This window comes from Balaenoptera physalus (genome assembly GCF_965194825.1).
Source record: "Balaenoptera physalus genome assembly, chromosome: 13".
NCBI lineage: Eukaryota > Metazoa > Chordata > Mammalia > Artiodactyla > Balaenopteridae > Balaenoptera > Balaenoptera physalus.
In genome coordinates this window covers 32,281,603-32,295,375 of record NC_138892.1, presented here as the reverse complement: position 1 = coordinate 32,295,375, position 13,773 = coordinate 32,281,603, and the positions used below count along the sequence as shown (strand labels likewise).

The following is a 13,773-nucleotide window of genomic DNA, read 5'->3' as shown; positions in this document are numbered from 1 at the left end:
AGGATTCACTTTCCTGATCTCTATTGAGTCACTTATTAAACATTTTACCTTTCCAGCTTCCAAAATGTGCTGTGGTCTCCTCTCCAATTGTCTTTATCATTGTGAATTTATAGCCTTCCTTTTTTAAAAAATATTGACTGTCATTTTACTGTGGTTGAGAAGGAGTTGAGCCAGATCTCTCCAATCTTTAAACACACACCATCAACTTTTTTATGATAATAATGTGTACAAGACCATACCATTTAGAGATGCTAAATTTCTTCTGGATTCAAGATAAACTCTTAGGTAATTTTTCTGTTAATTGAAAACTAGACTTCTTCAAAAGGTACAGCTAATTTCCTTTCTGATTTGTTGGTTTCAGTTTAACGTTTCTTTTAAAAGCCTAATGTATTCTGAAATTTTTCTGTCTCATTCTAAAGAAACTTCAATACCTTCCCATAGGTGTTTATATATATATATATATATATATATATATATATATATATATATATATATATATATATATATATATATTCTTATACAGCTCATATCTGATCTGATTTAAGGTCTCTACCCTATTCTTCTCTGGTCTGACCAGAATATTCCTGCAGATATATCTCTGGTTCCAGATCTTCTGGCTCTGTGAGTGATGTATTAATTTCCTATTGCTCCTATAACAAATTAACACAAATGTAGTAGCTTAAAATAGCAAATTTATTATTTTACAGTTCTGGAAGTCAGAAGTCCAAAATGGATCTCACTAGACTAAAATTGAGACGTCAGTAGGGCTGTGGTCCTTTTAGAAGCTCGAATGAAGCATGTGTTTCTTTGTCTTTTCCAGCTTCTAGAGGCTGCTGTCAATCCTTGGCTTGTGGCCCACAGCCAGCCATCATATCACTCTGACCTCTGCTTTTTCAAGTCTCCTGCCTCCCTCATTCACTTGTGAGGTCTCTTATCATTGAATTGGCCCACCCAAGAAAATCCAGGATAATTTCCTCATCTCAAAATCCTCAATTTAATCACACTTGTGAAGTTTCTTTTGCTCTGTAAGGTAACATATTCACAGGTTCAGATGATTTACATATTTGGGGGACCATTATTCTTCCCTCCACAAGTGATAACACTAAAGTGACACTAATGACACTACTCAAGCTAGAAAAGTATCTCATCAGCTTGTTTTTTTAGAGTATACCTTCAAACCTTATTTTTATAGTAGGGTTGATTCTCCAGTATCCTCCAGTTCATATAGTTCTTTTTACTCTATAAACATTCCCTCACTGAATCTTTTCTAAAGCAATGACTTAGTTATGAATTGTCTTGTATGAAGTCTCTAGATTAAAAGCTTTTGTTGCAATGGGAAGGAGAAAAACCATAGTTTATATCTGTTTCATAAACTACTCCTATGCCCCAGGGGCCAATCAGATAACATAAGTCCATCAAATAACTCAATCCGAGTAAAAGATAAAGGAACAGTAGTTAAACTGGCTAGTATACAGTTAGCATAAAGGCATGTAAGACAAATATTTTTAAAAGGCTTTTGATCAAGCTGAACAGGGCTTCAGGCTACAAGTTTGGACTCCTGATTTAGGTAATAGTTGATCTTTATATTCATAAGGTACTAAAACAGCTTTATCTACATTTCAGAAAACCCATGATCAGTGTCTTTTTACGTATGTATTTGTTTTCCCACAAGGATTCATTTAGATACTGCTGGAGCACATCATGCCAGGTTTTTTTTTAGATATCTTATATGTATTTTTTTTTATACATATCTTATATGTATTTGTTGCCCAGGTGACCTGACCTGTGACAGTTGATAAGGAGTTCACTATCTAGTTAGCTAAAGAGATAGGTTTAAAGATTGAGTGATGTGATAAAAGGCTGTATTAGAGGTATGAAAACACATATGAAAGAGCAATTAATTCTGTTTTAGGTTAGGAATATGGAGAGGTGGTCAGCTAATACTCCTTAAGTGGATGGCATTTGAACTGAGATTTAAAGAATTAATTCTCTGTGAGAATTAGCATTCTATCTTTATTTTACTTATTCTTCTATTAAAACTGTACTTATCGGAGAAAAAAATGTTGCTTATTTCATTTTATCTTCATGATTTTCCCCCCCAGATTTTGTCCACAGATGCTTGTGGAAAAGATGGCTGATATTAACCTCAAAGAAGTAACCTTAATAATAGGCGTAGTTGCTGCTTGCTATTGGAACAGCCTCTTTTGTGGTTTTGTTTTTGATGATGTGTCAGCAATACTGGATAATAAAGACGTGCATCCATCTACACCTTTAAAAACTTTATTTCAGAATGATTTCTGGGGAACCCCTATGTCTGAAGTAAGTATATATTACTTATATGTATCTCAGATTTTAAATTATTCTGGTAGTTTAGTACTCCTAATTTTTTATCAACATTGCATTGCCATCATCATAGTAATTATGGATTATTTTCCTCAAGAATTTTATACAAGACATAACATGTTTGTAATAAATTAAATAGGAAGTTGAAAATGTGATCATATTTTTTATAGTACTTGATTCTTTCCTTGGTTTTATACCTTGGCTTAATCTCTCTAAAAATAATATATGTGTGTAAAAACCAAATGTGTTAGAACAGTAGGCGTAACACAAATCTAACTGACTTTATTTCTCTTTTTTCTCTCTTATGAGTCAGGCAGAACAGATGACTGCTTGTGGTATTTAACCATTTAAAAATATATGTAACTTCAATATAAATAGATTAGACTTTAAGGGTAAAAATGCTAAGTATACATATTGCCTATTTTTCTACAGAAAGAAATGATTTATTAAAAATTTTAATTTGTGCCATATCTTCTACCTAATACTTAATTTGATTTTATATTGAGAACCCAAAAGTTTAGTTCATGTTTATGGAGATATTTTTACTTTGCCAGTAACTTTATTTTGAAGGTCAGTGTTAAACTGTTTGGGATTAAATCTTTGTTAGCTTGGGATCATATAGATTAGATTCTAATTTTAGTTCTATCATGTAAAACCTGTGTGAAATAGGTGTGAACACAGCTTTTAGATGACTGAGGCATTTTCCTGATCTATAAAAGAATAATACCTTGAGGATTAATTAATTAATCTGTCTGTAGTACGTAGCACATAGTTGTTGGAAACATAACATGTAACACTTTTTGTCATTTGTCATTCTTGGCCCCTTTCCGCCTTCTCCAAATCTGGAAGCTTCTCAAGGAGGGGTATGGAATCTTTCATTCCTCTAGTCACAAACAATTATTTTTTCTTATTAAATAAGCAGGTTATTTATTTTTCTGCAACCTTTCCTATTCTCACCCAATTCTAGCCTTTAGAAGAAATAAGTCTTTTGATAACAAGGGGAAAATATGGTCCTATTATAACATATATTATTTTCTAGATAATTTCTTCCCCTCTGCCCATACCCTTTATCCCCAGAGACTCTTAGAAATATGTGTCCATTCCCCCAATTTATGCTAATATCTATTTTGATTTTAATCATGTCATTAGATTTTGACCTAAAAGGTTTGAAACCAAAAGGTTTCTACAACATTTTTCTGCTTTCTGTTACAAGTCATTTCAGTTCGATACATTGCCTTTAAAAACAGTTTTGTATGCTTGAGGTGAAATTCGAAGGATGTACAGGAATTAGCCAAGCAGGAAAATGCATTCTAGGTAGATAGCACTCATGTTGTGTATAGTCAATACAGACAGAGATATTAAAATGCTTTTAATTTCAAAATGGGAAATGTTTGTTTCTTGTGCTTCCTAATGTTCCCTATTGGGGATGAGCCGGCTTAAGTCTATAGCTGTATACCAGAGTTAAAGCAAAATATGGTAAGAGGTAGGAGAGCAAAGAAGGTGAGTGTGGATGCCTTTATAAAAAATTACAAAAAATAAATAGGATAATATTTTATATCTTTTTAACTTGTGTGTTTTATTCCTAAATCTGGTTTGATTTTGTCTTAGAGTAAAAATATTTCCTGTTAAATGTAACTTTTAGTTTATAAAGAAATTCAGTACCTCACATAGAATTTGATTTATTGCTAATAGAGACTACAATAACAAAGGTATCTATTCTCTAAGAAAGTTTTTGCTCTTGTATTACTCTCTATGTAGTATGTTTGGTTTAATATATTCAGTTTTATACATTATGGAGGTATTTTTTCAAAAGACAACTAGATGGTACCTTTTTGAGTCATCATTGTTTAAACTGCACTGGGTAAGCATTCTGTTCTTATGTTTTCTTTTGAAGACCTAGCCAGCAGTTCCATGAATGCTTATATTGGTAATAGTTTGGGTAGCGGGCTTTGGAGAGAAATCCTGTGCTACAACTTGATTAATATCACTATTGTCCTACTTCTTAAAATCTGTGTATTGAAGAGGAATTAGTAGTTAGGTCTTCTTTTACTGTTAATTCTTGGACTACTATACTATCAGAGATGAAATTGCCTTGTTTTTGTACAAAGGAAATAGGAAAACACACAAAAAAACCACATAAAGCTATCTTTTATGTTTGTATTATTCTTGGGGCATTTCATTATTTTACTGTTATTTCTCAGCCAAATGTAGTAAAAGCAGTGACTAGTTTATGTACCCAGAAGGACCAAGATACTTTAATAATCAATGATTGATGGTTGTTTTTTCCTTTTAGGAGAGAAGCCACAAGTCTTACCGTCCCTTAACAGTATTGACATTTCGCTTAAATTATTGGTTTAGTGAACTGAAACCTATGTCATATCATCTCCTAAATATGATTTTTCATGCTGTGGTTAGTGTGATATTTCTTAAAGTCTGCAAACTCTTTCTGGATAACCGGAGTAGTGTGATTGCTTCTTTACTTTTTGCAGTGCACCCAATACACACAGAAGCAGTAAGTAAAACTATAAATTGATGTTTTTTGCATTATTCCTCCACATGTCTATAATGGTATATATTTTTAAGGAAAAAAAAAAATTAACCATGACTTTAATCCAAGTATTTGAAGACTCCTATTGGTACAGTGTCTTAACTTACTAGTGTAGAGTCTAACTTTGCTACTATGTAAAATTTTTTAAAACAAATTTTGAAACAAACATTTATTCAAGAACATAAGATGTAATCACTCAACTTTAGTGATGTAAAATATAAATGAATACAGTAACTTTCTTTGCTAATTTTTTTATGAATAAAGATTTTAAATATTTGTCAACTTGGCATTTTTTTTGTTTCAAAGGACAGAAAATAATAAGAGAAACTTAAGTAAGGGATGAAAATTTATCAAAATACATGCAAACATGGACAGATATCCTAACAAATGATGATGCTCAGTAATTTCTTATTGTCTATTGCCATGTGTTTAAAAATTGTGAGCTGTCTCTCCTATTGCCAATATGCTCATCACCAGCACATTCACAAACTATAACTGTATTTTTCTTGGTAATCTTGAGACTCCAAAATTGCCTCTCAGCAGAGCAAAGAGGACTCTATTCAGTTGCTTTGTTACAGGCTTTCAATTTTAAACAATAGTCTGTATGCTTAAACTCTGCCGGGGTGTGTGTGTCTTGTGTCTGTATATGTGTGTGAGTGTGGTGTGTGTGTGTGTGTGTGTGTTGGAGGGGAGTTGTGTGTCTCTCCCAGTATCTTGAAACTTTTGGTGTCTAGCTGAACATTTTTCTATACATCTACAAAAATAATAGGTTGTTTAAGTTTTATAGTGAGTTCAGAATACTTTAAAGGGATTTTGGGGCTTTATATTTAAATTTTTTGAATTTAAAAGGACGTTTTAAAGTTTATTGTCTTTTTAAATTTTAGTTTGCAGGTTTATTTGTGAGCTATAATGTATTGAGTTTATTATATTTTTGTATTTTAAGAACACTTGTATTTTAAGAAAACATGTAAGAACTACATCTAGATAGTGTACTATAATTGTGTAAGATGTTACCATTAGAGGAAGCTGGGTAAAGGGTAAATAGGACTTCTCTATACTATTTTTGCGACTTCCTCTGAGTCTATAATTACATCAGAATAATAAAAGAACTGTTACAGTCACTGATAAATTTACTTTTATTGAAGACATACAAATTCACCACATGAGGGCACTCAAAGAATGCTTAAAAAAACAGAAATGTGCACTTGAAAAGTTATGGCAGTTTAATTTCTAATTAAACTGCTGTTGCAATTATATTATAGTTAAATTTTCAAGATGCTTTTCATTAATATGAACCCCTCTCCTTCCCTTTCTAGGTAACAGGTGTTGTAGGAAGAGCAGAACTTTTGTCATCTATCTTTTTTCTAGCTGCATTTTTGTCATTTACCAAATCAAAAGGACCAGATAATTCCATAGGTAAATGTCTAACATTTAACTTTTTACTTTAGCTATAAAACTCGATCAGGTAATTTCTGTTTACTTCAAGTGGTTCTTATAAAACATGTGCCATTTTTGGTATTTATCTTTATATATCATGCTATTGTACTTTAGCATCTATGGACATAAGAAAAGTATGTGACATTGTCAATATTAAAAATTACTGTTTGTAGTTTATATTTTATCATGACTAACAGTTTCTATTTGATCTAATTTTTAAAAATTTCCCAAAATATAAGAGTTTTAGGATCATTCTTAGTTCCATTTGCTGTTACCTGTAAATGATTAAAGTACCAATACTTCAGTTGTCTTTCTATAAATAACACATGTGAAGGCTATGAATTGTATTGTTTAGACAAAGTTAAAAGCCTGTTAGAGTATAACTTTTATTATGTGTTGATCATAGTTCAACTATTTATTGAGTCCCCTCCATGTAGCCTACCCTGGAAAATGCTTTGTATACATTAACCCATTAGCCCTAATGATGTCAGAAAACAAATTCCAGGCAATAAAAATGATTTTTTAAGAGTGTGGGCCCAATGGGCATGAAAGGGCACATAATGTGAAGTGCATTATGACCTTAACCTGTACTTGGTTAATCTTAAAATTTAATGCTGAGTTTTTTTTCTATGTTCTTGGAGAATTTTCTCACTATAAACCCAAGGCACTGATGATAAGGAGCTTAATTTTGTATGTATGAAAACAAAGTTTCAAGAGATAAGCAATTTAGCTAAACAGCTTCTTAGATTTGTAATATGAGTAGGTTTCCCTCTTGCTGCTATGCACAATGCCTTCTTAAAACAGTTTTGAGTTCAGTATAACATAGTAGTTAAAAGCATGGACTCTGGAGTCTGGTTTCACATTTCAGGTCCACCATTTAGTAGCTCCATTTACTATGTTGGTCAGATTACATAACCTCTCTGTGCTTTAGTTTCTTTATAAAATGTAGATAATAATAGTCCCTACCTGTTGAGAAGGATTAGTTGAGTTAAGCATGTTAAGGGATTTAAAGCAGTACCTGGCTCATAGGAAGCAGTGTCCCTATTTTTCCTGTTGCCTGTAATGCAGTGAGAGGTAGTTCAGTAGCTAATATAGAATTGCAAACTAATATCGTCTTTAAATACCATCCTAAGCAAAACATGAATGATAAACTTAGAAAATACTGTGAACTTCAAGACCATGATCAGGCTCCAGCCTATCTCTCTAAACATGTCTCCTGCAGTTTTGCCCTAGTCACTTCACTATAGCCAAGCAGACCTTCTTGCTACTCTTAAACAGGTGAAGCACTGGCCTTTATACTTGCTGTACCCTCTTTCTTGAATTTTCTTCCTTTAGAGCTTCACATAGTTGTTTCATTTATATTCTTTACATCATCAGGCCTCAGCTCAACGGTCTCCCTCTTAGAGAACTTCTTCATTCTAACTAAAATAGCCTTTCATTTTATTATATTTTTGATCCTTAATAATTTTACTTGGTCCTTTTTAATGATTTCTTACTCTTTATAACTCCAGTATCTTTCCTTATTTCCTTTAGAATTACTTATTTTAAATTCTTAGTCTTTTCGATTAATTCTTAATTAGTCATGTATGTTGTTGTTATGTTTGTGCTCTCTCTTTTATAACTGTGGTACCCTTCAGGTATCTACTTATTTTGGCTTATGAGCTCAGGCCACATGTTCTCTGAAAGTTATCAACCGCTGTGTATAATAAAGAGAAAGACCAGCACCACTCTGTCCATGTGGTGACTCATTAAAATCCAGGGTGGAGATCTCCAGGTTCCCCAGGGCCACTGTTGATCACTATTGTTGCCATTCTACCAACCACCTGCTCTAGTCTCTTAAAGAGAATCAGCATTAAGAACAGGCCAGTCTTCCACCGCCCTGCATTTACTTGGAAGGTCTGTGGGTGGAAGAAACTGCTGAAGAGTGGTTGGTCATTTTGTACCTTTAAAAAAAATCTTACTCCTTATCCCAGCAGGGCTTCTGAAGTATTCTCATTTAATCCCTGGAACACCCACAACCTACGGGAGCTGCAGATTTCTACAGTAAAGGCGCAAATAAGGATTTACCCAGGGCAGTCAGGATTGGCTAGGAAAAAAGTTTAAAAAAAATTTTCTCATTCTTCTGCTTTAGATGTAGTCCCTTGTAACACCCATGCAAGCATACATGTTTAAGATAACCTTCAATGCCCAGGAATTTCTCTCTCTTTTTTTGTTTTTAATATCTTAGAAGCCATATTTTCCTCTCACTTAATCTTTCTAGGCTTGATTTTGGGGAAAGGGGCCAACAGGTCAACAGGTCATGCTAGTTTACCACTTGACCAAAACAAAAACCAAATCATGTTACTTTCTATCCCTTTAACCTACATTTCTCGTAAGACTCATTTTTAATCTAAAAATACATAATGTTTTTTAACCCATTGATTGTTCTCTTACAATAGAATATAACCTTCATTAGAGTAGGTAACTTTCTCTCACTTTCTTATCTCCATTTCCTAGAATGGTTCCTGTATACAGTGGGTGTTCATTATATATTTGTTTAGGAAATGATTAGGTGAATGAATGTAATATATTTTAAATTCTAATTGAAAACATACTGAAACTTGCTCGGGACCTCTCTCTGTCCTCTTTTCCCCTATGATATTTTGTATGCCACATTACATTATTTCACTCTTGAGACCACAAACAGTTTTGTCATCATCTTTGTATTCTCCATTCTATCTAAGGTATTTGTCCTATGCAAAGATTTTCAATTTGTAATTATTTAATTACTTTAAATTCTGGGTTATTCGTGTCCCATACCCTTTTCACAAGCATCATTCATCTTAGGCCCTTTGCACTTGATTTTTCATTACTTTAGGTTTCTGCTCAAATGTTATCAGTAGCACCACTCATCTTCCCCCCTCCGTTTTATTTCCCTTCACTTTCTGTTTTTCTCTATAATACTGAGGTCACCATTTGACAAAACGTATTTATTTATTGTTATCTCTCTCCCCTACAAATGCAGTAAATACTTAAAATAACTATTTAAATATATGATTACTGAAGGTATGTATCTTTACACATGTAGAGTCAGCTTGGAAACCTATATTTTGAAATTGGAATAGATTTTGATGATTGAAATTGATTCTACACTTATACATGTATTTTTTTTTCAGTGTCAACTTATTTAGCAGGGGTACTTGTTGTGGACAAAATCACACATGGTAACTTTAGCCACAGAGACCTGATTATAAAAATCAAAGTGTATATGTTCATAAAGTAATTTAGTCACCAAAGAACTGAAGTGACTGGTTTCAGCAAAACGTTTGCCTTTATTAGAACTATTAGTTGCTTAGATTGAATCCAGCATCTTGAAAGCATCTGTTTGATTTCTCTTCCTTGGAGTGAAAATACAAATTAGTGAGAAGCTCTGAATTTAGTATCAGAAGAACCAAGTTAAATTCATGGTCTCCTTATTGTGCATTACTCTTTTTAAACCTCCAAAATTCTTTCCTCATCTTAAAAATGAGTACGATTGCACCCGCCCTCATATCCCATAAGGTGATTGAAATGCAATGAAATATGCTAAACTGGTTATATAAACTGTTTAATATACCTACTTTCAAGGCCATTGTTTCCCACTAGTTTTTAATGTGTGCATACCCATTCAGGCATACCATTTTGTATCATCTGTATCATTCATTTGCCAAGCTTATTCCCTCCTCTATTCCTTTATTCGTACATACCCCTTTCCCAATTCTTTCATGTCCTGTATATCCTTCAAGGTCCAACTTAGGTTCAACTTGTTTTGTAAATAATCATCTACTAATTTCTTTGCTCTGTGAATTTCTTGGTGACTTTAGCAGGATAGTTCAACCCTTGATATAATCTGTTACATTAATATTGATGGTTTAGGCCTAACTAGAATATGAGATACTTTTTTGAGGAAGGAATACTATTATATCAATACTTAGTATTTCCAATAGTGTTCTCATTTTTTTTTTTTAGTTGTTTTTCCTTTCGGTAATGTTAGTCTATAGAGTATTTTAAAATTGAAAATGATTTCAAAAACAGATGTTTCTATGTTAAGCCCAGTGATAAAAGAAAAATGTATTAGATTCATGAATTCTGTTCTTATTTATACCTGGATTTAAGTCAGTTATTTGAGTTTACTTTGATTAATGTTGTTAATAAAAACTGAGGTCACACAATCAAAGTACCATATATTTCATAAACTGGAAAAGAATTAGAAATCATATTTTCCAATAAGAAAACTAAAGCTCAGAAAAGTTGCCCAAAATCACAGAGCAAGTTAGTAGAAGATCCAGATTTACTCTCACAATTCATGGTTCTTTAATCAAATTACTACTAAGTAGTAGACATTTACTTAAAATTGATGAAGTAGGTTTTCCACTTAAATAGAACTTGTGAATATTCTGTTACAAATTTTTTAAAGAATAGTATTGATTTAAATGCTTATTGCTAACATGTTTTAGTTTTTATAGTCGTTTTTTAGTAAGAATGGTACTGTAGTTTGCCCAGTAGTTTTCACTTCCAAGTTTTTTTTAATTACTCACAGATATAATAAAGTATATAGGTACCTCTATGATAATTTCAGGTATTTATCTTCATTTCAAATTGATAGTTCATTAATTACACACTCAACCCTGTAAGTTTCTCTTCAGATTGGACACTCTACCTTTGTTTTTAAATGTTAGCATTTGGTTAGATAATTTTCCTGTCCACAAAAATTTTTTAGTTCAAATTATATATCTTGATTTTTTTAATAAATAAAGCAAAAATTACAGCATTTAAATATGTTTTAAAATATGAGGTATGTCAGTGGAAAATAACAAAGGTGAATATAGAATCACAAGTAAACTTTTTCAGTAATGTCTAATAGTTGTCTAACTTAAAATATCCTTTTATGGTATTATAAAATTGTTTTGTGTGGTTTTATATTTTTCTGTTCTTAAATTGCAGTGTGGACTCCTATCGCGTTGACAGTGTTTTTAGTGGCTGTTGCAACACTGTGTAAAGAGCAGGGAATAACAGTTGTGGGAATTTGCTGTGTGTATGAAGTATTTATTGCCCAGGGGGTAAGGAGAAATCTAAATTTCCTTGTTGCTGTCTTTTATCCTATTTGAATCAGATTATAATAAACTTATTTTCTAAATGTATTATTATATAAATTGGTCTGTTTACCAATTATGATTACTAAAAATTTGCAAGAAACAAGCATGTTTTGCCTTCATACCCACTGAAAATTACTTAACATTTTATATTATACCTTCAGTTTTTTAAGAACAGCTTTTTAAGTTTCAATAATGAAACCATTAAGCAACTTGGGAAAGCACACAGTAATACTGTACAGTATAATTAATTATTGGATAAGATTATTGGGCTCAGTTTTATTCATTATCAGCTCCACCATTTGCTCCATGTTGATTTTATAATTATGGTCAATTTTTATTTAATCTTGCATTTAGAAAGTATGATAATTGTTGAAAAATTACAGTAAATTGCTATTTGTTACTTAAACATTTTTTTCCTTTTCTAGTATACTTTGCCATTATTATGTACTACTGCTGGGCAGTTTCTTCGCGGAAAGGGTAGTATTCCATTTTCTATGCTGCAGACACTAATAAAACTCATTGCTTTGATGTTCAGTACACTATTACTTGTTGTGATTAGAGTCCAGGTTATTCAATCCCAACTTCCAGTATTCACCAGGTATGATATTCTGGTTCTTTTGTTTTCTTCCATCTTTTTTTTTTAAACTTTGCATTTTAAGTGATTGTAAATGTTCCAGAAAGTCTTTGATTTACATTGAGGTTTTTTAACAGCTTTATTGAGGTATAATTAATACTTTTTTAAAACCTGTATATATATAAAATGTACAAATTAATAGGTTTTGACATACATGTACACTCATGAAAACATCACAGTCAAGATAATGACCCCCCCAAAATTGGTTAAGTGTTAAGTCTTCTGTATCCTTAGTGAGTTTTGTCTACTTGTTTTATTAATTATTGAGAGAAGGATGTTGAAATCGCTGACTATAGCTGTAGATTGGTCTATTTTGCCTTGCAGTTCTATCAGTTTTTGCTTCATGTACTTTAAAGCTCTATTATAAAGTATATCAGTGTTTAGGATGGTGATGTCCTCTTGATGAATTGATCCCTTTATCATTATTAAATGAGCTTCATCTGCAGTAGTAGTCTTTACTAAGACATTCATTTTGCCTTATATTAATGTAACCACTACAGCTATCTTTTGTTAGTGTTACATGGTTTATCTTTTACTTTTTAAATCTATCTATATCCTTATTATTTAAAGTAGATTTCTTGTAGGCTGCATATAGTTGGGTCTTCCTTTTTTGTTTGGTCAGATAATCTGTCTTTTAAATGGGGGGTTCAACTGTTGATAGTTTGTTGTAAATCTACCATCTTGCTAATCGTTTTCTCTCTGTCTTGTCTGTTCTTTGTTCCCTTTTTTTCTCTCTCTCTTCTTTTGAATTGAGTATATTGTAATACTCCGTTCTTAGCTCCTTGTTGGCTTATTAGCTGTATATCTTTGCTGTGTATTTTAAGTGATTGCTTTAGGGTTTTTTGTTTATGTCCTTTGCTTATCACAGTTTATCTTAAAGGCATATTATAATTGCAAGTGTATATAGTATAAATGTCAGCATATATAGTACAAATATCATATATACAATAAATAAGTTTTTATATAAATATATAAACTTATTATAAATAAGAACTTAGCCTTTGTGCTATTTACATACATTTTTATTGAGTATACATTGTAAATCTGACAATACATTGTTAACTTTTGCTTTCAACAATTATCTTTGGAAGAGATTTAAATTTAAAAATTCTTTTATGTTACCCCATAGAGTTACCATTTCTAGTGTTCTTCATTTCTTTGTTAGATCAAGATTTTCATCTGGCACCATTTTTCCTTGTGACTGAAGGACTTCCTTTGACATTTCTTGACATGTAGGACTGCTGGTGATGAATTCTTTAAGCTTTTGTATATTAAAAAATCTTTATTTTACCTTCATTTCTGAAGAATATTTCCCCTGAGTGTAGAATTCTACATTGACTGTTTTTCATTCAGTAATATAAAAATGTTGCTCTGTATTCTTTGGCTTGTGTTATTTTAAATGGGAAATCTTCTTATCCTTATCTTTATGCTTCTGCATGTAGTATCTTTTTTTTTCTATGCCTGCTTTTAATAGTTTCTCTTTATCATTGTTTCTCTTTATCATTGTTTCTCTTATATTTTTTTAATTGAGACATAATTGACATATAGCATTGTAATAATTTTAGGTGTACAATATAATGGTTTTATACACACACACACACAGACAAATGATTACCATAATAAGTTTAGTTTACATCCATCACCACACATAATTACAAAATTTTTTTTTCCTTTTGATGAGAACTTCTGAGATCTAC

At 31.8% G+C, this 13,773-nt stretch overlaps 1 protein-coding gene across 3 annotated transcripts in view; it reads left to right on the top strand.

Moving 5' to 3' along the window:
• TMTC3 (transmembrane O-mannosyltransferase targeting cadherins 3) overlaps positions 1 to 13,773 on the top strand; it is a gene marked incomplete at its 5' end in the record, with an annotated part of 173,164 nt that overhangs the window by 12,869 nt on the left and 146,522 nt on the right. For 2 of the 3 annotated variants that reach the window (XM_082418911.1, XM_082418909.1), the window contains 5 exons: positions 2,086 to 2,319; positions 4,637 to 4,855; positions 6,208 to 6,307; positions 11,291 to 11,406; positions 11,868 to 12,040. In XM_082418911.1, coding sequence (XP_082275037.1) covers positions 2,086 to 2,319; positions 4,637 to 4,855; positions 6,208 to 6,307; positions 11,291 to 11,406; positions 11,868 to 12,040 — 842 coding nt within the window. Of the gene's footprint in view, positions 1 to 2,085; positions 2,320 to 4,636; positions 4,856 to 6,207; positions 6,308 to 11,290; positions 11,407 to 11,867; positions 12,041 to 13,773 lie in introns of those variants that run through there. The other variant, XM_082418910.1, reaches the window with a different exon arrangement.